Below are 24187 nucleotides of genomic sequence, written 5' to 3'. Positions count from 1 at the left end.
TCTGATAGCTATTTTAATTTTGATTGATATTAGATATCAGATAGGAATAATCTAGGACAGCAATCGTTTAAAGAAGGAAATGAAGATATGAATTGATGTTAGGTTGTAATTAACGTCGACCTGCATTTTCTTTAATAAAGAAAACGTCAATATATACGACAATAAGAGAGTGCCTTAAAAAATTAGAAATCATTTGTGGTTTACTAAATTAAGGACATTAGCCTAAATAATTTTAATATATTTAAAGCTGTGTTAAGTAGAATTTAAATGAGAAAATTTCATCCGTCAAGCTCAAACAAATGTCAGTATTGTTAGCTTATTTTATAAAAATTGTTGTAATATGGAAAAATAATTTAAAACAATTCAAAAATTAATCCTTATTTATATAAATAAATTTATAAACATATGTGTGTTTAAAAATATAAAAGAAAATATTATTTATTTTATAACTAAGTAGTGTGAATATGTTGTATTTTTTATTGATTTAATTAACTCAATTATTTACAGTAAAAGAAAAAAAAATTATATATTATATTATAAATCAGTATTTTATTTTGACAAATAATTTTTCAAAATATTTTAGCTATGGGTCTCAAGAATATGTAGTTATATTATTATTATTATTATTATTATTATTATTATTATTATTATTATTATTATTACTATTATTATTATTATTATTATTTTTATTATTATTGTTATTATTGTTATTATTATTATTATTATTATTATTATTATTATTATTATTATTATTATTATTATTATTATTATTATTATTATTATAAGTGTAAAAAAATTGAATCCATAGTTATGAATGTTTATATAAAGTGAAGAATAATTTAAAATGGAAACAATATCTATAGAAATATTCCGACGGAGAGTGCACGCCGCGACGCCGGAGCGTAGCAATAGCAATGGCTGAAGCAGAAGCTCTCAAATCATTCGATTCAAATGCAACAACTCAGCCGTATGTTTCTACTACTTCACATTTTGTTGAGAAGCATTGGAGAAGAGTGCATTCAAGTGTTGAGAAGCACATGGTGAAGTTCATGTGTTTGCTTGTTTGGTTCTGAGGTTCTAAAATTATATTTGAATGATTGATTTTAGTTTAGTTAAGGCAAATTCTAATATAAACCATGGTCTACCATGGACCACTTGAAAAATATTTAAAACTTAGCTACAAACTCGTCTCTTAGAAGTAGATATTAATGACTATTTTCTTTTCTATGATTGAAATAGTTACTGAAATTAAATGATATCAGTTTGATAAAATATTAGAAAACTAATATGTATCTCGTATTGAATCGACGTCAATCAGGTCATCACCGTATTATCCATAAAGACGAGGAGGGTCATGAAGTATTACTTCTAAACAATATTCGTTGACAGTTGTTAGAATTTTCGATGATTTTTAAGTGTTGGTCCACGGTGGATCACTTATGAATGTGGTTTACCGTAGAACTCACCGTTAGTTAAAAGTTAGTTGAACTTAAAATTATTTTATGTTTAAAATCAATGTTTGGAGTCCAACATTAAAAATCAAAGCTTCAACTTAGAATCAATTCTATTTGACATCACTCAAATATGTCAAAATTAGTTTTGTGTTTGAAATTACTTTTGCCTCTCAAAAAATTGAGTTTGAATGATATATTTTGAATACAAATTTGGTTAGTGTAGAATCATCAACTTCAGCAACATGAGATTTAGAGACAAAATCAAACTTTCAATCAAACATGTATTTTTTATTGTAACCACATTTGAAGAAATAAATTGTCAGTCTCTATTATGATTATGAAATCAAACATACACTTAGTTGGTTGCTTGATTTCTTTGGTGAAGGGAATCTTTTGAAGGTGGTGTGTGCTAAAATAGTTACATTCTTTTTACTTATGTATGTATATAGGGTGTTTTGAAAGCAATAAGCTAACATCCGCTGGTTGTCGAGTCAAAATATGGGTTGCTGATTGGTTTGCTAAGCTTAATAACAAGATGGGAGGAGATTTAAAAAAAATTGAGACGGTTGGCCAATACTTGATCGAAATTTGGAAAGCCACTGGGATGGATCTAGAAGGAGGAAAAGTTGAGTTTTTATGGTCGTCTAAAGAGATTAATGCAGGAGCTGATAAATACTGGCCTCTTGTGTTAGGTATAGCTCAGAACAACAGCCTTAATAGGATTGTCAGGTTTGTATTTTGATTAAAAAATGGTTTCATATGATCCACTAAATACTGCATTTGGACTTGCAATGTTGATTCATGTTTTGTTCTTCCAAATTATAGGTGTAGCCAAATAATGGGACGGAGTGAACATGAAGATTTGACCGCTGCTCAAATATTTTATCCATGCATGCAGTGTGCTGATGTATTTTTCCTCAAGGTGCATTTTACCATTTTCCTATGTATTGATATTGATTGATATATTGAGGCCTGCATTGACTACTTTAACTTATATAATATACATTGTTGGCTTGACATTAAGATTTTTCATAATGGTACCCTTATAGGCTCACCTGTAAAGAACTGAAAAATAAATGGATGCACAATGGTAGCAGTAAAGTGGCATGTGTAAATTACTATAGAAGTTCACAGCTTTGTTCTGTTCTTGGATTTTTCTTAGTTTCTTATTGTTTCTGTATGTAAACTAGCTAATATTTATTTTCATTTCTCATGCTTGATTATCATGATAAGCCGATTAATATTTCCTAGACTCATCTATAATTACCAATTTGCTTGAAACATATTGGTCAATAATGCATGAACCTTTTAATCTTAAAATAGGCTGACATCTGCCAACTGGGAATGGATCAGAGAAAAGTAAATGTGCTTGCAAGAGAGTATTGTGATGTTATTAAGAGGAAGAACAAACCTGTAATATTATCACACCGTAAGTATTATCCAGATTGCCTTTCAGCTAGGGTATATTTATGTTCCCTTACTAATGGATTCTTGGGGGATTTGTATACATGTTGCCTGGACTGCAGCAAGGGCAAGAAAAGATGTCAAAAAGTGGCCCATTATCATCTATTTTCATGGAAGATGAGGAGGTAAGTTGCTGTCAGGGCTATTAGTTTTGTCATTATTTGAAAGGTAAAGTTCAATTGTCATATCTAGTTGCATTCTGTTTTGAACATGATGACAGCTAAGAAAATACATCTTTTTTACTTTGTGACATTTAAAAAATATAAAAAAGGGAATTTGACAGAAATATTTAGTATGAAGGAATAAAATGTTGTGATTTTATGTAAGAGTTTGGTTATTTGTTCCTTCTCGTTAAATATTTTTTGGTTCTTTTTGTAATTTTGTTTTGAAATATTTGGTGACTGTTTTGTATTGTGATTTCATAGGCTGAAGTGAATGTGAAAATAGAGAAGGTTTATTGCCCGCCAAAACTTGTTGAAGAAAACTCATGCCTTGAGTATATTAAGTATCTTATCTTTCCGTGGTTTAAGGAGTTCACTGTGGAGTGTGGTGCAGAAAATGGCGGGAATAAGTAAGTTTTGCTATTTCACCCATTTGAACTTTATCTTCCATTTATAATCATAGTAATAATTTCTTGAATCACTGTGTTTGCCTTAAGTATGCTTTCTAGCTTTTCTTTTCTTGTGTTCAATTTTTTCGGTTGTTATATGCCCATGCTTCCCTTCATCAATATAGGACGTTCAAAAGCTTTGAAGAGTTAGCTGCTGACTATGAATGCGGAGAGTTACATCCAGGTGACCTCAAACCGGCTTTGGCAAAATCATTGAATAAAATTCTAGAGGTAATGTTTACTGATTATATTCATGCATCTTTTTATATACTCCTTCACTCTCAAGTTCTAAAAGCAAAATCAGCATTGAGAACATACTAGGAAGGCAATCTTCTTACTCAACACTAAAACAATTAATATATCACATTCCATATTCTGATAATATGTCGGGCTTCAAATCTAAATGTTTGGTTATTAGTTAGTATATGATAGATCAAGACCCTTAATTAGTTGGGACTATCAGAGGAGAGCTAGGGGAAATGCAGAGGCTAATAGGTAAGTGATAGAACAAAGGTAAGATAGAATTAGATGAAGAGAATTATTGTATTAATGGATATGAAAACAGAAAATGATTCCAGAGCTAATGCTCCAGAAAATAATTCTCTCACTGCCCAACCTATAAGGTGAAAACTGAAAATGATAACCTCCCAAACTAATTCCCCATACATTTCTATTTATTAGGGGAATACTAACTAACTGTGCCAGCTAGGCAGTCCCACTTTTCCTGCATTCCCTTTCTTATTCTTTCTCACATATACTCGCCACTGCTTAGGCATCACCTCATCTCTGTTAACTAACAGATCTCCCTCATCACTCGTGGGCCGGGCCCCAGCCCATTCCTATCAGTAAGGAGGAAGGTCAGCCTGTTAGGTGAGGAAAGAGATATATGAAAAATGTTGAAGATTGGCGCTAATTAAGGAGAATCAACAGATTTGTTTTGTACAGTTTTATGACAGCTGTATATCCATTAAATATAGATTAGTATTAGCTAATTCCTAGCCTTTCCTATCTTATTAGAATTAGCAATTATGAGGAGAATAACTTCCCTAATTCTTAGGCTAGATTAGCGCCCAGCCTTAATCTCCGAGTCTGTATAAATTCTGCTTTGTATTATTGTAAAGATACAGAAAATAAAATAAGAAAGTTCCGCAGAAAGAATGAAAATAGGAGAGAAGACTCTCCTCTAAGGGTTTACCCTTCTACAGCAAAGCCATTGCTCTGTGATTTATTCATTCAATTGTTTACAAATTTGAATGTCGTACCTCTCCCCCTTTGTCCTCCTATTTATGTATGTAATCTCGTTTAACCATCCATCTACCCTTTTTAAACCTGACTACTCTATTTTCACTTTATTCATTTACTTAAAATGAGGGAGGGGAAATAAAAAATGGAATTGTGGCAAGAATCGTAAAATTCTACAAAATTCGTAAAACAATTGCATATACATGTAAGTTCATATATATATATATATATATATATATATATATATATATAAAACAGCCAAAGATGGAAACTGGATCATTTCCGACCAGTTCACATGATGGGCTCAGTCATCTCATCACTGGCCATAAATTAAATGGTCAAAACTATACCCAATGGGTAAGATCAGTCAAGATCTTCCTTCAAGGAAAAGGGAGAGAAGACTACATCACAGGAGACACAAAATGTCCCCAAGAAGGAGATGCCACCCTTCAAAAATGGAAACTTGAGAATAGCCAAGTAATGTCATGGCTGCTCAACACCATGACCAACGAAATTGGTGAAAATTTCATGTTCTATGATTCGGCAAAGGAGATATGGGATGCTGTGAAGGAAACATATTCAAATGTGGACAATACCTCTGCCATATTTGAGATAAGAAGCATTCTACACAACCTTCGACAAGGAGAATCTTCTGTTACTGAGTATTTTAATACACTTAGTAGACATTGGCAACAACTAGATGTATATGAAGAAGTCACATGGGACTGTCCAGGGGATAAGAAAAAATTCAAAGAGCTGGTGGAGAAGGACAGAATCTACATGTTCCTATTGGGACTAAACAAGGACCTTGATGAAGTCCGTGGAAGGATCCTTGGAACCAAACCTCTTCCCAAAATTCGGGAAGCCTTTTCAGAAGTAAGGAGAGAAGAGAGCAGGAGGAAACTCATGTTGGGAAATGCCACCTCAACACCTCCCACCGAGAGCTCAGCAATGGCTGCAAGAGGAAACCAAATTCGGCCATTTCAAAAGAAAAATCGTCCCTGGTGTGATCACTGCAAGAAACCAGGCCATACACAAGAAATATGTTGGGTTATACATGGAAAACCCCCAGAAGCCAAGCAATTCAAAAGCAGGGACAGCAGAGGCAACGCAATTTTTAACTACCAAGAAGCTGAGGTAAAATCTACTTCATTTCCATTTAACAAGGAACAAATGGAGGCTTTACAAAAAATCTTCAAACAAACCATGCTCTCTACAGAAAAAGGTGGTACGGCTGTAGTGGCTCAGAGAGGGAATGTCTCACATGCTCTAAATACTAGCATGGGAAAAACAAAGTCATGGATTGTTGACTCAGGGGCTTCAGATCACATGACTGGAAATTTTAATTTGTTTACTAGTTATTCTCCTTATCCATTTAACTGCACTGTCCGAATAGCAGATGGCACACATTCTAAGGTCATGGGTACAGGATCAATTATTTTGTCACCTAATATTACACTAGAATATGTTCTATATGTGCCAAAACTTGATTGCAACTTGCTGTCCATTAGCAAAATCACAAGAGATTTGAAATGTGTTACTAAATTTTCTCCTAACTTGTGTGAATTTCAGATTTTGGAGTCGGGGAAGACGATTGGCAGTGCTAAAGAGTGTGCTGGACTCTACCTACTTCAAGCTGAAGAATTAGAAAGAGGACTCAAGAACCAGTCATATGCAGCAGCTAGTGTTCCAAGTAGTGACAATCCTGTAATGTTATGGCACTATCGATTAGGCCACCCAAATTTCATGTATCTGGAAAAATTATTTCCTTCTTTATTCAATAAAAATCAGAAGCATTTTCAGTGTGAAATTTGTCAATTGTCCAAACATACACGTAGCCAATACCCACCCCAACCCTATAAGCCATCCCAACCTTTCGCCCTAATTCATAGTGATGTATGGGGACCATCACGCATTAAGAATGTTACTGGTTCTAGATGGTTTGTCACGTTCATTGACGATCACACTCGTGTTACCTGGGTATTTTTAATGAAAGAGAAATCAGAAGTAGGAAGGATCTTTGAGGTTTTCCACAACATGGTGCAAACTCAATTTCACAACAAGATCCAAGTGCTTAGAACTGACAATGGTTGTGAGTACTACAATTCGATTCTAAGTTCTTACCTACAAAAAGTTGGCATTGTTCACCAAAGCTCTTGTGTGGACACTCCACAACAAAACGGAGTTGCGGAAAGAAAGAATAGACATATTTTGGAAGTAACTAGATCAATCATGTTAGCCACAAATGTCCCGAACCAGTTTTGGGGGGAAGCTGTCCTTTCGGCAACACACCTTATAAATAGAATGCCTTCCCGGATCCTTAACCTCAAGACCCCCCTCTCCACACTCCAAATCTTCTTCCCAACCAGCAAAATACTCACCTCCATTCCCTTAAAGATTTTTGGATGCTCATCCTTCGTCCACAACCACAACCCACACCGTAGTAAACTTGACCCCAAATCTATCAAGTGCATTTTTCTTGGTTACTCACCTCACCAAAAAGGGTACAGATGTTACTCACCCATCACCAAAAAATTCTACCACACCATGGATGTAACCTTCTTTGAGAACCAACCATACTACCCCAAAGTTGGCATTCAGGGGGAGCAAGTACACACATATCCAATTGAAACTTTAGAATACCAACCTTGGATGTTTGAACAAACAGAAACTGCCCCTATCCCAGCTGAAAGGACAGCAGAACCTGAACCGGTTGTTGTAACAGAAACTGAAGCAGTGGCCGAGGCAGAAAATGGAAAAAACAATGAAATTGGAACAACCCAACATAATCAAACAGAAACTGAAGCAGTGGCCGAGGCAGAAAATGGAAAAAACAATGAAATTGGAACAACCCAACATAATCAAGGTACACACGAAGGAAGTTGGAAAACTTATGAAAGAAGAAGGAGGAAGGAAGTAGAGCCTAGCACAGCTCCACCGCAAAGCCATGAGTCTCACCAGATTCCAGAAAATGAAATCCCTACAGGTAACGTTGTCCCAAACTCTAAACTCCTTGTGAATCTTGACACTGTTGATATTGATATTCCTATTGCTGTAAGAAAAGGGGTGAGAACTTGCACTCAACACCCTATTGAGAATTGTGTTTCCTATGGAAAATTATCACAAAACTACAGATCATTTGTAGCAGCCATTGACAACATAGAAATTCCAAGGAATGTTCAAGAAGCTCTACAGAAACCTGAATGGGCAGCAGCTGTAACTGAAGAAGTCCAAGCACTGGTAAAAAATGGCACATGGGAAATCACCACAATACCTGAAGGGAAGAAACCAGTGGGATGCAAGTGGATCTTTTCGGTTAAACACAATGCTGATGGGAGTATAAACAGGTACAAGGCCCGATTAGTTGCAAAGGGATTTACACAATCATATGGAGTGGACTATGAAGAGACCTTTGCACCTGTGGCAAAACTCAACTCAGTCCGGGTCCTATTATCATTGGCAGCAAATCTAGATTGGCCCCTACACCAATTAGATATAAAGAATGCCTTCCTAAACGGTGAGCTAGAAGAGGAGGTGTATATGCAAATACCTCCCGGGCTTGAATCACATGACACCTCAAACATGGTATGCAAACTCCATAAATCCCTCTATGGCTTGAAATAATCTCCAAGAGCATGGTTTGATAGACTAACAAGAGTTGTCAGGGAAGATGGCTTTGCCCAATGCCAAACAGACCACACTATGTTTGTTAAGCACTCTCCGGAGGGAAGAATAGCCTTATTTATTGTCTATGTTGATGATATTGTTATTACAGGAGATGATCATGATCAAATCAGCCACCTCAAGAGTATCTTAACCGAAGAATTTGAAGTCAAAGATTTGGGCCAACTCAAGTACTTTCTAGGAATGGAAATTGCTCGGACAAGGGATGGTATTTGTGTTTCTCAAAGGAAATACACTTTGGATTTACTCAAAGAAACAGGGATGCTTGGATGCAAAGTTGCCAATACTCCGGTAGAACCCATGAAACAAAGTGAAGAAGAAAGTGTACCTGCTGATAAGGATAGATACCAAAGCTTAGTTGGAAAACTAATCTATCTAACTCACACTAGACCAGATATTGGTTTTGCTGTGAGCTTGGCTAGTCGCTACATGTCCAACCCAACTGAGACTCACATGAAGGCTCTAAATAGAATCCTTCAATACCTAAAGGGTACACCTGGCCGCGGGCTCTATTTCCAGAAGAGCCACAACCAGGGAATTGAAGTTTATACCGACTCAGATTGGGCAGGGAGTTTATCTGACAGGAAATCCACCACAGGCTATTGCACCTTTGTATGGGGAAACTTGGTAACATGGAGAAGTAAGAAACAATCTGTGGTCGCTAGAAGTAGTGCAGAAGCTGAATTCAGAGCTATGGCACAAGGAATTTGTGAAGGGATTTGGCTCAAACGAATGTTGGATGAGATCAAAATTCCTACTAACTACACTATGAGAATACTTTGTGACAACAAGGCAGCTATAAGTATTGCAAAAAACCCGGTTCACCATGATAGAACAAAGCATGTGGAAATAGACAAACACTTCATTAAGGAGAAAATTGATCATGAGATCATAAGTGTTAACCACATCTCATCAAACAGACAAACAGCAGACATTCTAACAAAGGCACTTTCAAGGCACACATATGAAACTATCAGGTCCAATCTGGGTATGATAGATATCTACCACCCAGATTGAGGGGGAGTGTTGAAGATTGGCGCTAATTAAGGAGAATCAACAGATTTGTTTTGTACAGTTTTATGACAGCTGTATGTCCATTAAATATAGATTAGTATTAGCTAATTCCTAGCCTTTCCTATCTTATTAGAATTAGCAATTATGAGGAGAATAACTTCCCTAATTCTTAGGCTAGATTAGCGCCCAGCCTTAATCTCCGAGTCTGTATAAATTCTGCTTTGTATTATTGTAAAGATACAGAAAATAAAATAAGAAAGTTCCGCAAAAAATAGTGGGAATTTTGGATGGAGCTGGATCTTCGAACATTCAAGAATTTATTCATTTTTTATATAGGTCCCTACCCTATTATTGATTCTGCACTCACCTTGGGCCATAATTGAGAGTTGAAAAATGCTAACAACACACTCCTTCCTATTGGTTGAATTTTATATGGGCTTCGCTAAATTATGTGGGGCCTATATAAATTTGGTGGGTTCCATGTGAGTTTTAACCAATAGGGAAGAGTGTGTTGAGAAATGTGTACTTGAGATCAGTTCTATCAATATATTTAAGGTGGTTAATCATCATTACCTTCTCTTTGTAAAGCACAACTGGTATATCTGCTTTATAGAGTTTATATTTACACTCCATCTATCTATATTTATATTTATGCATCATAATATCTTTATTGGGGCTCAGGTGGTAAGTGGTTATGTAGATCTGCTTCATTTATTACCCTTATGCTTAGGTTTCTCTGGACAATACTATTGATTACATTTTCTAACTATTCATTGTGTGCTTGGTCATAGAAAACGTAGTGATGTTATAGCATTTTTTTGTGAATTCAACAGTAAAAGCTTTCTTTAATTTCTTCATTTCTGTTATACGGCACAAGCTAAGTGATTGTTTCTTGGAATATGAAGCCTGTAAGGGAACACTTTAATAACAATGCTAAAGAGCTACTAGATAGGGTCAAGGTCAGCCTCGTTTAGAATAAGTTACAATACATAAAACAATCATTTTGGTGTTGTATATAATTTATCTATCAATATACGCTAAACTGAATTTATTTTTGGTTTGCAGGCTTACAGAGTCACCAAATAATGTGTTGATTAAGGCTAGTTTTTTTATTTTCCAAGCAACCATGAAATTATCATTGTTGTTAAATACATTTTTTGACTTGTAAAATACGGTGGAGATTTTTTCAAGTATGAGAAATGTTGTGATAAATATCGGTGAGTTTCAGTTATTGTGGTATGCATCTTTGGGGTGAGTTGAATCTTGGGCATGTGTAAAAACGTTTATGTAGTTTCTTGGATGAAACTCTCTCATAAAGGAGAAGATAGAAATAGCAAAAGCAATGACATTATGTTGAATCATTAAGCCACTGACTACATAGTTGTTGCCCAGGGAACGGATAGAAGTGGAGGAAGCAGAAGCTCTTGAAACGTTGTCTGTGGCTGAATCATCCAATTCAAATGCAACAACTCAGCAGTAAATTTCTGCTACTGCACTGTTTTCAACTCCAGAGGTTTCCATTTAATTTTCAATTTCCATGGTGCTGTGTTGTTGCAGGTTGTTGCAGAGGTTTGAGACTATAAGGAGTGTCGGGGAAGAGTGCATTCAAGATGATGAACTCCTTATAAAGTGTCGGGGAAGAGTGCATTCAAAACTTCATAAAAGACACACTATTTTACCCTTTATCTAGACTTGATTCTTCCTTTTCTATCTATAAAGTGAGGGTTCCCACTCTTTATAAACTCATTTTAGGCTTTATCTTTATTCTATGTGGAACTTGGTTTTTTTTCAATATTTTTAGAAACTCATTTCAGGGAACTTCATAAAAGACACACTATTTTATAAAGTGAGGGTTCCCACTCTTTATAAACTCATTTTAGGCTTTATCTTTATTCTATGTGGAACTTGGTTTTTTTTCAATATTTTTAGAAACTCATTTCAGGTCTTATCTTTATTTTATGTGGGACTTGGGTTTTTTCCAATATTTTTGACAAATGTGATTTAATATTTTTTAAAGTTGATTTGGTACTGGGTTCTAAGGGTATGCTTTGAATGTTTTTAACTCTAAAATCAAATTTGGCAAGTTTACATTTTTCAACTTCATACAAAAGTTGCTTGTCTAACCTCTAGTCAAACTAAGATTTGGATGCAAAACCAATTTTTAATTAATTTGAAACTATATTTTTGAAACTGTATATCTTACTAAAATAATGTTTGCAATCACCACTTTGAAATCAAACATACCTCAGTAGATCACTTGATTTCCATTGTGAAGGGAATCTTTTGAAGTAGGAGTATGATTACATAGTTACATTCTTTTACTTATGTATATAGGAAATCATGAAAACAATTAATGTGAACAAGCTCACATCTGCTGGTTGCCGAGTCAAAATATTGATTGCTGATTCGTTTGCTGTGCTTAATAATAAATTGGGGAGAGATTTGAAGAAAATTGAGACGGTTGGCCGCTACATGATCGAAATCTGGAAAGCTGTTGGGTTGGATCTGAAAGGGGGGAAAGTTGAGTTTTTGTGGTCGTCTAAAGAGATCAATGCCAGATCTGGTGAGTACTGACCTCTTGTGCTGGATATATATAGCTCAAAAGTTTAGCGTTGGAAGGATTATCAGGTGAACTTGCTTTCATATTTATTAATGGATTTGCGCTTGAAATGTTGTTTCATGTTTGATTCTTCTAAATTATAGTTGTAGAGAAATAATGGGACGAAGTGAACATGATGATGTGACTGCTTCTCAAATATTCTATCCATGCATGCAATGTGCTGACATTTTTTCCCTTGAGGTACAATTCACTTTTTTTCCTATATACTAATGTTTGCATTGATGACTATAAAATATAAATACATTGTTAGCTTGACATTGAATAAAATCATTATGAAGATGAACTTGCCGAAAAGTGTCTATATATGCTCAGGATGGTTGTTATTAGTCCACTGTAGAAAACTATTAAATAAATAAATGGATGTATGATTGCTACAATGGTTGCAGAGAAATTGGCATTTGGAAATTATGATAGATGTTCACTGCCTGGGTATCTTAATTCTTTGCACGACATTAACAGTTCTTGACTTTAACTTCAATTGTTTTGTTCTTGGATTTTTCAGTCCCAGTTTCTTATTGTTTCTATATGTAAACTAGCTTATATTGATTTTTAATGCTCCTGTTTAGGTCTTTAGTTGTTGCACTGTTTCTTATATCCTAACCTCATCTATAGTTGTCAATTTGCTTGAGAAATATATTGGTGAATAATGCATGATTCTTTTGATCTTACAATAGGTTGACATTTGCCAAATGGGAATGGATCAAAAAACAGTGAATGTGCTTGCCAGAGATTATTGTGATATTGTTAAGAGGAAGAAAAAACCCATTATTTTATCCCACCGTAAGTATTCTCCAGATTTCCTTCCATTCAGCTAGTGTATATTTATGTTATATATTGCTTACGAATTGATTCTGAGATGGTTTTCAGACATGGTACCTGGTCTACAGCAAGGGCAAGAGAAAATGTCAAAAAGTGACCCATTAATTATTATCCATTTTCATGGAAGATGAGGAGGTAAGTTGCTAAGAGGGCTATTAAATACGCTATAATTACAAAATGTTTTTTTTGTTGTGAATTTCTAAAATATAAGAATATAATTTTACAAAAAATATTTAGTATGATGGAATAAAAGGTTGTGATATTATGTAAGATTGTAGCTATATGTTCCTTCATGGTAAATATTTTTTCAATTTTTTGTAATTTGTATGTCGTAAATGTTCAAACTTTGTATTGTATTTTTGGATATCATAAGCTGAGGTGAATGTGAAAATAAAAAAGGCTTATTGCCCACCCAAGATTGTGGAGGGAAACCCATGTCCGGACTACATTAAACATCTTATCTTACCATGGTTTAACGAGTTTACTGTGGAGCGTAGTGAGAATAATGGGGGGAATAAGTAAGTTTGCTTATTTTCCTTGTCCCATATTTCATAATAACATTAATTTGTTGGAACTTTATATTTTATAATAGCATTAATTTCTTGATATTGCAAATAATAGGGGTAATAGTATTAATTTTCTCATGCTCAATTTTTTGGTTGTTATATGTTTGTGCTTCCATTCAATCTAGGACGTTCAAAAGTTTTGAAGAATTGGTTACTGACTATGAAATCGGAGAGTTACATCCTGGTGACCTTAAACCAGCTTTATCGAAGTCATTGAATAAAATTCTAGAGGTAATGATTTATGGTTGTGTTTATGCATCTTTTTGTATACTCCCTCCTAATTTTTGTATTTGGATTGTATGAAGTTACGAGTTGTGATTGCATACAACCTAGATCCTTTTGGTACACGCATACTTCAAATATATCGCATTGTAAATTCTCATAATCGTATTGATTAGTCTACTGTCATGTTTTGGGTTTAAATTTTCTATGTGGTGTTTAGTATATGATAAACCGAGACGCTTAATTAGTAGACTACCAGCGGAGATCTAGGGAAATTTTCTAGTTTGTATCATGTCACAAATTTTCTATTTTGTATCATGTCACAAATTTTCTATTTTGTATCATGTCAGATACATATCAATACCCTTATGCGTTCCTATAAGTCATTAATACGTGTGAATGCCGAATCAAAAATTCATTTTTTAAAAAGTAAAAAATCATTTTTTATGAACTCTGGAGTAAAAGCTTTCTTTAATATCTTTATTTCCTGTATGGCACAAGCTAAATGATTATTTCTTGGAACATGCAGCCTGTAAGGAAACACTTTAGAAAAGACAGCAATGCTAAATAGCTACTAAAAAGGGTCAAGGTCAGCTTCGTTTGGAATTAGTAAAATGCATCAAGCAATCATTTTGATGTTTGTGTATATGTTTTGTCTATGAATATACACTAAACTGAATTTGTCTTTGGTCTGCAGGCTTACAAGGTCACCAAGTAATGTGCTGATTAAAGACTTTAGGCTAATTTTTTATCTGCCAAACAGGCATAAAATTTTCGTTTATTAAATGCATTTTTTTTACATGTGAAATATGGCGGATTTGAGATATTTTGATATTGGTAGGAGTTTCAAAGCGGAGCTTAGTCGATATTCTAATATTGTTGAGGGTAATATTATTGTGACAATTTAAAAAAAAATTGTTTAGTGGTGCCGTTTTGAGCTGCACTAACTGAGATCAATCCACCGCGAATAGCTAATATAGCTGGGAAACGTAATGTATATAAATATAGTCTGAAGCTACAATATGTAAACACATCTTATACTAATAATAAGGAAAATAAAATTTTGTAGATGGCCATGGCACATCCTAATCCTATCCTATCATCTTTGGGTGTTAAGCCCTATGGCACGTGTAAAAAAAAGTAGTAAAGAATTTAGCTATAGAAGAGAAGAAATAAATAAAGAAAAAACAATGAAGTTCGAATACGCAAGGCTTGAAACTAATTGTAAAATTTCAATTCGCAATATAGTCACGTTTCTCTGCGTGTTGCTTACTTGCTTGCCAAATTCTTTGTCTAGAAGAATATTCTTTTTATAGTTTTATCATATGATCTTTTCTATTATTTCAAGATGTGGATTGAGCTTCTATAATCAAGATGTTGAAGCCTAACTAGATGCGCTTCGATTTTAAGAGCAATGAAAAGAAACAAAGAACCATGGTTATTTTGTTTAAGTAATTCGAGGATGCTAGCCCTACTTTTACTTTCAATAATGATACATATATATCCTAATTTTTTATATATCAATTCAACACTTTATTTTATTTCTATTTCTTTTTTTTTTCTATCACATCATTAATATATCATATTTATCATATCACTCTATTTATTTCTCTCAAGATGAATACACCTCTATGGGTGTCCACCAAACATTTTTGCTATATATAAGTGTCTACCAAATATTTTTGAAAAATATTTGGTGAACACCTATAAAAGTGTATACATTTTGAGATAATGAAAGTGATATGATAAGTTGAATATGTTGATGATGTGATAAGAGAGAGATAAAATAATGTGTTGAATGAATGAATAAAAATTAAAGTTTTTATGTATCATTATTTTACTATTTATTGAATCATTTTAATTTTATTTCCGATAGAAATTAAATATTGTCCTCACTAATTTTGATATTTGCAATACATTTTGTGAAGAGTTAAATGTACATTCATACATAGAATGAATTTTTAAATGATTTGGTTATTTGTATGAAGTTACTTTTTATAGTGTTGAAAATAAATGAATATATTGAAGACTTGTAGAGAGTAATTAACCTAATTATTTGTTAGTGTTTAAGCTTATTTCAAAATTTATAGTATATGATTGTATCCTTACTCAGAAATTTGAATGTCATTGCTAGGAGGAAATAAAAGAACTAAAAAGTTTATCGTTTAAATTGCAAAATGGATTAATAATTAAGCCTAGCTGTTAAATAAGCGCTTGAATAAGTGAATGTTCAAATAAATGAAAATTGTCAACTTGCTTCTATGTTTTTTAGATGAAAGTTGGAAATTAGCGACTATGTTAATTTCTTGAATCTACTCATTCGGTATCTCTTAATTCACCAATCGGACTACTTACATGGGATAGACAAAAGACTCGGACATTCTAGAACAAATGTATCTTTTGCAGTGTACAACAGCTGCAACATCGAACAAGATCAAACAGTTGTTCAATCAGACAATCTCCCTTTTTCCTGCTCTCTTGGCACCACCTTTTGAGTTAGGGATACCCCATAAGCTCATGTTCTCTTAAAGATAGATAATTCAAACTATGATTTTATGTCATTTGACATGTTATCTTCACCTTTTGTTATAAAACGAAGTGATCAATAAAGTCACCAAAAAGGATTAAAACGAGAACCTTTAAAATGTTCAGCCTATATCATTATAAAGATCAATTTAAATCACAAAAAAAAAAAAAATCATTTTTAATGGCAATATAAATATGTGAATCACTTAAATATAAATATGTGAATCACTTAAATATAAATATGTGAATCACTTAAATACTTTGAATGCTTAACATATCGAGAGTTAAGATCAATGGTATGTTTGTTTACCTGTGTTGGTAAAGGGTTTTTAATTTCTGATTCCAAAAATAGTTGTATAGCAAACGGGGAAGCAAAGTGGCCATGCCTTTCGACATGAAACCAATGTAACCTTAATGAAAGAAGAATTAGTTACTCATTTTAATGACTAGTATAAATGACATGATATATTTCTTCATCTTTAATCTTGTGAAGGAAAAAAATGGAAGCCAAAAAATAATCAGGGGTATTAGCTTAAACCCCTATATGAAGGGGATGCAATGATTGTAGTAGCCTTTAGATGCTCAGAATGCATACCGATAGATGGCGTCGGCTACACCATCTTCGTCGTTGCTTAAACCAATTACGTTAGCCACAGCTTTGGTCTTCTCTGATCCATTACTGAGTGCTATGCCTAAAGAAGCCATCTCAAGCATCTCTACATCATTTTCCCCGTCACCAATAGCCATTATCTGCATATCATAAATTTGGAGTGAAGAAATGTGAGGATAGGAGTCAGCACAGCCTGGTGTAATATTGAAGGTCTAAATAATCTTTTAGTCTATGCAATACAGTTTTTTTTTCCTGTTAGTCCATGCAAAAACAATTGTCGGTTTAATCCTTAAAAAAATTTTTTTTTTTTTTGCTTTTGATCCATGTTTTGATTATGTCATTGAAATATTTGGTTCACGTTGAATTAGTCCCAGTAAAATAATGATGGCCAAAAGCAAATATTCCTATATTTCAGATATTAAAACCAAAAACAATGACGATGAAGTAAATGTCGAGGTGAATAGTTATTTTGTGGCACCTCCTTAGTAGTAACCCCCAAATGATCAAGCAAAACTTTTACTCCACTCCCTTTAGATGTTCCCAAGGGTACGATCTCCAGCATGTCTGGCACAGCTTGAACAACAGTGGCCCGACCTTTTGTTGCATCTGACCAGTATGGCCGTAATGTATCAGCCACACTCTGGGCAGTGTCTAAGAAAATCATTTTCTGTAAAACCAATATAATTGTTAGCAAGATCTGCTAGTGAAAAGTGGTAACAATAACAATAAATATAGTAAGGTTTTTCATTGCAGTTGTCTTTGAAGACAGGGTACAGTAAATGCAAACTAATCAGCATTTTGTGGACTTAAATTACAAGGGTCAGACAATTTTGTTACGAACCCAGGAATAGGATTGCTAAGAAAGAACATTTTTATTGAGAGATAGGAGAGAAATCTCTCCTCCAAGGGTTTTCCCCTTTACAGAGACTATTCTCTATTCAACAATTGATTACAATATTCAATGGTCTCTCTTTAACTCCCTAACCTCCCTATTTATACAAGTAGCCTTATAACAACCTAAACTAACTAACTCATTAACCAACTATTATTAATAACTAACTACTAATCTAAGTCCTAACAAATTTAATCCCTGAAATTTATGAAATAGCAAATAGTCCATTAAATTAAAGAACATCAAACAAGTTAGCAGCCCCTCCATCAAAATATCTCTTTAGTAAACATCAATCAAAACTAGTTTAAGCCCTACATATTAACTTGAATAGTCTCTTGCTGCACCAAATTTGCATAGAACTTTTAAAATGAGGTGCTAAATTTGAAAAAAGACTAAATTGACTGATTTTTTCATTTTAAGGACTGAATTGATCCACCTTTACAATTTCAAGGATTAAAATGTTTATTTGCTCATACAAACTTGTATGTGATATTTACAACTATGAAGCAAAACAAAGAAAAAAATACATCTAAGGTGAAGTGTCAAACTCTAAGGTTCAAATTATGCCATTCCTCCTTTCCTGATATGGAAGATGGCCTTCAACGGAATAATAATAATAGCAAATTATACTATAATTGAGGGAACAAGAATTTGTCCTAGTGAATACCTGAATGTCTGCAGAAGCCAGAAGATGTTCAACGGATGGCATGATCTCAGCCTGTAAAGTAGTTTTGTCTATAAGACAAAAAGCAATAGCATAATAGAATGCAAGCAATCATGTAGGATCACGGGAATGAGGTACCTTCGGTTCATGGTATATTGTATGAAGTGAATCAACAAGTGGATCATGAAAAAGGGTTAAGCAGCGGCCTTCACAAAATGCAATAAGTGGAATCTTACTCTCCAAAGAATAAAGACATGCCTGCATTACAAGATACACAACTCTTATATAAGTTAGTTACAAGAAGAACCTTTGTGCAAAACAATGACACTCCAGAATACAAATAATTAGACATTTAGTTGTGAAATTTGAAACCCTCAATCATTTTGTTACTAGAAAACTGAGATACAAAATTGACTTTCACAAAGCTGGATAAAAGATGTTTGATTTTTCTCATTGGGAAAAAAGAAAACAAAACTTGAAAATTCTGTAGGCGATGAACTTAAGATGGCTATTGAAGGTGGGTCAGGGTTTAGTTTACAGCTAAAACAACAACACAACCATAATGTTTCATAAGCAATAGTGAAATAAAGTGGTAAACAGTTAAAATGCCACGTCTAACCTTTGCAATTAAGTCCGAAAGGACAAAGGAGTACAAGACATGTTGAAAATCCAATAAAGCATTTGTTGTTACGTAAAATGAAAAGAGAGAGTGAAAGAGATTACCTCTCTACACACATTTGGATCTAAGTTGCTCCTATATATTTCCCGACCTTGTCTACCATAAACAAGCAATCCCTGGAATCATGTGGTTTAAGAAATATAAGGCATAGGGTAATAACACTATAACAACATTTTAAAACATAGAAATTATGAAAGTGGGAAAGTTGTAAACAAAAGTAACATCAGAAACTATATTTTGTTGGCTATTCAATTAAACAATATGCTAGACTTAGCAATTTACTGAAATGCATACTATCAATTCTTATAGACTAACTTATTTACAATTTTAATGAATGAAAGCCTAGAATTACAGATGACATATATGCCCTAATTAAAGAAATCAAGGAAAACAAAATCTGCACGAAATACAAATAATGGGAAATATGATATATAGATCTAGAAGGAGAAGAAAAATATATTAAGAAACAGGATATACAAAATTTCTCATAGTAAAAGCCTACATCTTTCTTATTCATCAGCCTTTGAAGAAAGTATCTAAAAAAATATACTTTATGGCCATCGTTGTCAATACTTATATTCACTGTGAGTAATGTTGGCAACTTCATAACTTTTAAAAATTCTATTGTTTGATTATGAGTGAGATTGATTGAGATAGCATAATTATTTAAGGTAAATCTTGATGAATATTGATTAGCAGTTAAAACATGTATGCAAAGTTATTATAGACAAACAAATGTTTTCAGGTTCAAAATTTTAGAACTACCGTGCTGAATCAGAGTTGGCATTAGAAGCATGAAAAGGCACAGAGAATTACCTGCAAGAAAACCCCAGGAGAGAACTCTGAAACAATGCCATCTTTTCCGGCTAAATCCACCATCTTAAAAATATCTATCACAGCTGGACGAGCCTAATTCCCAACGTTCAAAATTAATTACCAGAACATATTTTCAACCATATGAATGTCTACATTTATATTTTAAAAATTACTAAGATGTATTAGCAGTAGCAGCAACAAAGAATCGACATGTATGAGCCAATATAAAATAAATAACCTATAGCATGATAACCTCACAAATCGTGGCTCTATTAAATCTTACTTTTCCGGTGGCTATCACAATTTTCACACCCCTTTCTGAGGCCTCTCTCAAAGCCTTGGCAGTTGAAGCAGAAATTTGACTTTTGCTGTTCAGCAATGTTCCTTTTATATAAAACATATTCTATTAAAAACCAAAAAATAGGAGAAAGGAAAATATAAAGAGTATGTTTCGCTGAGGTCTTACCATCCATGTCACAGAAGATATAGCTGAACTTTGGTTTGTAAAATCTAAGACTGCCTTCTTTCTTCCTGTCTTTTGACAATTCATCTGTAAGATTATTTGCCAACATACTTTTTGTGCAAATGACAGTTATTTGAATGAGAGGGAAGCACATAAAACCAAAATATCGAACATGGTCACAAATGTTGATGTATGTTTGTAAAAAATACAATTACCATCCGAACTGGTTTGGTGATAATTTGAATTTGTGTCAGCAATAGCATCATATGCACTCTTTATTAGCCCTTTTCCTTTCCAACCAAGACTCTTCAAAAGGAGTTCCTCCTCTTTCTCCATTTCTACTTCAGCCTCTTCGCTTATTTCATGATCAAATCCCAAAAGATGTAACAAACCATGGACCTGCAAAAAGATTAAACATGAGGTAGTTAATATTATTAAGTGTCAACTTTTAGTTTTCACAACATAATCTTGGAAGATAAGAGACCAGCATAACACCAGTTCACTTTCCACCTTATGTATCTCATGTTCAACCAACAACTTATTTCTAGTCGAGTAAGTTTTAAACTTCAGCACTCGGTGAATTGATTCTTGAATGCAGACCTTCTCTGTTTTTTAGTAAGTGTGTGTACTTGATAGTTGTCGGTATTATTACTTTAACTTTATTTTCTCCCTTTTGAAATAGTTAGTGAACTCAAGATTTATACTTAACAACACATATTTCAAGTACAAACTTTTCGTAATAAAATAGAGAAAGAAAATGAATAAAAGCTAAGCAATTTGTACAACTCATGTGAATTTTAACATGTCAGAAGCAAAAGACAGATAATATAGTATAACACAATAAAGTTCAACTCAAGACATAAAATATCACGAAACGAACCATGAGGATACGAATCTCATCAAGAAGAGTGTGGCCTCTTTCCTCGGCTTGCCTTGCTGCTGTCTCAAGAGAAATGACAATATCACCCAACATAAGCTGCAAACAAAGGAATTCTTTAAGCACTTAGCAATTGGCAGTGCCATCCCATAATGTAAGTTGTGATTTAGAATACTTTTGATGATCTGGTAGAAAATGCAAATCTTACAATAGGAAGGTTGAGTCCAGGTACATGTTGTGACATTGAGAGAACATCGGTAGCATGATCTTCATCTCTCCATTCCTTGTTAAGTTTTCGTATAAACTCATCATTGCAAAGAAGCACCGATAACTCAACACTATCAAACCCACCAACATCATCTATAGCAGCGTCTCTTGTTTTATACACTGAACCTTTTAAACCATCAAATGCCAGTTTCATTGCCATTGGAACATTTAAGCGAAGCATCTCTGCAATACTCTGCACATGGAAAAAACAAACACCCAAAAAATAATCAATAATGTAGAACACTACTAGAACTCCAATATAAATATTCTGTTTTTTAAAAACAACATCAGATGAATGTGAATTAACAAGTCATCCAAGAAGTTCCCGCAAAATATTTCACATGACTTCAATTAAGTCAAATAAATGTGACCCTATTCCAAGCTTCAAAATGTTATACTTGGCACATGCTTCTTGCTATCCTCTTTTTGTCACAAATGAATAAGACTTAAGATCATATTATTATCCTTAGCTTGTTCTTCTTGTTATTCTCTTTTCAATTCTAAAAAACATTGCAGTAGCGTAGCCAGCAAAAACATCGAGCCACTAAAATTTGTGCTTTAGGCCTTTTCATCTCTTAAAATTAAACCCTTTGTGGGACATTCAAAGTAACTAACGAAGGCACAATTGGTAAAATCACCAGAGCAGGCATTTTAAATTGATGCACACCTTAAGTGCCATCAAGCCCTTTGCCTTATTTCAACCAATTCAAAGAAAAATCCTGCTTTATGCCTAAAGGGTGTAGCTTCTCTAAAGTAAGTAATTCACATATCACCCATTGATGAAAAAAATTAACAATTGATACTCTAACACATCCGTGATTTTGTTATGTATGTGCAACATAACATCAACATTTGATTTTTGTCACCAACTGGCTGATATTTCTTACATTACCCTCTAAAGTGATTAGTCACTTGACACCAATCACAACAACAACAACAACCAAGCTTTATCCCACTGAGTTACAAAAATCAAAATCGAAGCCATAACATTCTATCACATCTCTATCTAGCTCATTAATCTCTAGGTTTTTGTTAATAGTTTTTCTAGGTTTCCCTCTGCCTCTAGCAATTTGACATGACTACCTCCATTTGATTAAAAGAATAGAATTAGATGAATGTAAACCAAAAACTGGCATGATTCGTATTTATCATGACTATAATAATCCTCATAAAAAATAGTTCGGCTACAACTAATAGAATGGGGATTATGATTATTCAAGTAGTACAAACCAAAATTTCAGGATCATCAGGCAAATCTTCTTCGATGCAAATGTCGACGGAGAGTTCTAACTCCTTCTGCTTGCTCCTAGGTGTTCTCCTTCTGACTTTCCGATATTCTCTGTGTCCGCCAGCGGACGCACGGACTCCTTGAAACAGTTGCGGGTGGTGGTTGTTGACGGTACGATCGAAAAGAGCAGAAGAGATACGGCGAGGAGAGTTGCCGCGGAAATGGAGGGCGGCGGTGTAGTTACTGGTGGATAGGGAATAGAAGTGGGAGTGAGGGATGCAGGTGATGGCACGTGACATGATGGAATGGGTGGGAGAGTGGCGGAGAAGGTGAGAGAAACGGGGAAGCATAGGTATGTATGTATGTATGTTGTGATGAATGATGATGTGAAAATTGAGAGAGAGAGAGAGAGAGATTATCTATCTATCTATCTATGAATCGTTTCAATGTTGCTTTCGTTTCTCTCAACATAAGCGGGAGAAGACGCACTGGAATGGAGGAAGTAGTATAGTATAAAAGAGAGATTACTTCTCACAAAAACAAATTTTATATTCACTCAAATGAAACAATTATTGAAAAATAAAAGGTGATACATTTGTTGTGATTTTTTAAAACAAAACAAAATTATAGAAATTAAAATAAACAATTAATTTCATTTTAATAGAAGTTGTAAGGATTTAGGTATGTCCTATATATAAATATGAGTTAGAAACTATCATTTGCGTTCTTCGTGATTGTGCCATGGTTTGCAAGATTTGACTGCATTTTTAAACCTATCTTTTTAGTTTTTTTACAAGATTTGACTGCTTGTGCATTGTTAATTCTATACTATATATCGGAGACTAATTTTTTTCGTAGTGTAAGTTTAGAAAATCAGTTAGAATTTAAGTTAAAGTTCATGATATAATTTATAGATTTTATATTGGGTCTCTAGTAACTTGAATGTTGTCTATCTTTGTGTATTTGATTGAGTTATTTATCTTTATAAACTATTATAGAATTTTATCTTTTATTAATGTGGAATTTTTTCTCTCCGTAATAATGAGATAAAAATAAATTAATTCAATTATATTCTATAAAATATGAGTTACATGTAACTCATATTTTTCCAATTTTAAAAAACAAAATTTTGAACATGTAGAATGAGGGTTTTTTATTATAATATCTTTTTTTTTTTTTAATATCAATTTACCCCACTTTGAAATGAATATATCAATCTGCCCTACTTTTTTTTCCCTCAGATGCAAGTCGCATCCTGGGGCTGCGACCTCTTGAAACGCAAAATTTTTAACTGCAACACATGGTCGCATCCTGGGGATGCGACCTCCCACTTGGGAATTTTTTTTTTTTTTGAATTTTTGGTGGATAAAATAATATATTTATTATATTTAATAATGGGTATATTAATAATTAGTATAATAATAAAAATAATAATAATAATAATTTTAATAATAATAATAAAAAGAAAAT

At 33.6% G+C, this 24187-nt stretch overlaps 2 protein-coding genes across 2 annotated transcripts; one reads left to right on the top strand and one right to left on the bottom strand.

The window, feature by feature from the left end:
• The first annotated feature begins 847 nt into the window (after positions 1–847).
• Positions 848–14638, top strand: LOC101499267 (tyrosine--tRNA ligase 2, cytoplasmic). Its single transcript, XM_073367449.1, is given in 20 exon segments — positions 848–967; positions 1904–2183; positions 2280–2376; positions 2778–2883; positions 2961–3043; positions 3344–3489; positions 3654–3759; positions 10374–10436; positions 10850–10944; positions 11026–11110; positions 11803–12060; positions 12062–12096; positions 12172–12268; positions 12763–12868; positions 12956–13011; positions 13013–13046; positions 13281–13425; positions 13599–13704; positions 14225–14284; positions 14393–14638. Coding segments are annotated over 20 exon segments (1995 nt in total). The 5' UTR covers positions 848–951; the 3' UTR covers positions 14414–14638.
• Positions 14639–16590: 1952 nt separating this feature from the next.
• LOC101499889 (endoribonuclease YBEY, chloroplastic-like) lies at positions 16591–23261 on the bottom strand. The gene is made up of 12 exons (XM_004498399.4): positions 22720–23261; positions 21431–21682; positions 21226–21321; positions 20561–20744; positions 20349–20417; positions 20166–20266; positions 19883–19975; positions 19111–19182; positions 18526–18645; positions 18391–18441; positions 17310–17498; positions 16591–16971 (listed from the first exon to the last, which is right to left on the bottom strand). Exons 1-12 carry the CDS (start codon positions 23065–23067, stop codon positions 16804–16806), a joined length of 1743 nt encoding a protein of 580 aa, XP_004498456.1. The 5' UTR covers positions 23068–23261; the 3' UTR covers positions 16591–16803.
• Between the last annotated feature and the right edge of the window lie 926 nt (positions 23262–24187).

The sequence above is a fragment of the Cicer arietinum genome, chromosome 4, assembly GCF_000331145.2.
Source record: "Cicer arietinum cultivar CDC Frontier isolate Library 1 chromosome 4, Cicar.CDCFrontier_v2.0, whole genome shotgun sequence".
In the NCBI taxonomy this organism is placed as follows: domain Eukaryota; kingdom Viridiplantae; phylum Streptophyta; class Magnoliopsida; order Fabales; family Fabaceae; genus Cicer; species Cicer arietinum.
This window is presented reverse-complemented; position numbering and strand designations above follow the sequence as displayed.

Excerpts from the sequence above, each read along its gene's own strand:
- LOC101499889 (XM_004498399.4), bottom strand. The coding sequence starts at position 23,067 with ATGCTTCCCCGTTTCTCTCACCTTCTCCGCCACTCTCCCACCCATTCC. Across the intron at positions 20,418-20,560 it reads TCACCAAACCAGTTCGGATG|ACAGGAAGAAAGAAGGCAGT; the intron begins GTAATTGTATTT and ends AATTGTCAAAAG. Across the intron at positions 17,499-18,390 it reads TGGCTTCTGCAGACATTCAG|AAAATGATTTTCTTAGACAC; the intron begins GTATTCACTAGG and ends TTGGTTTTACAG.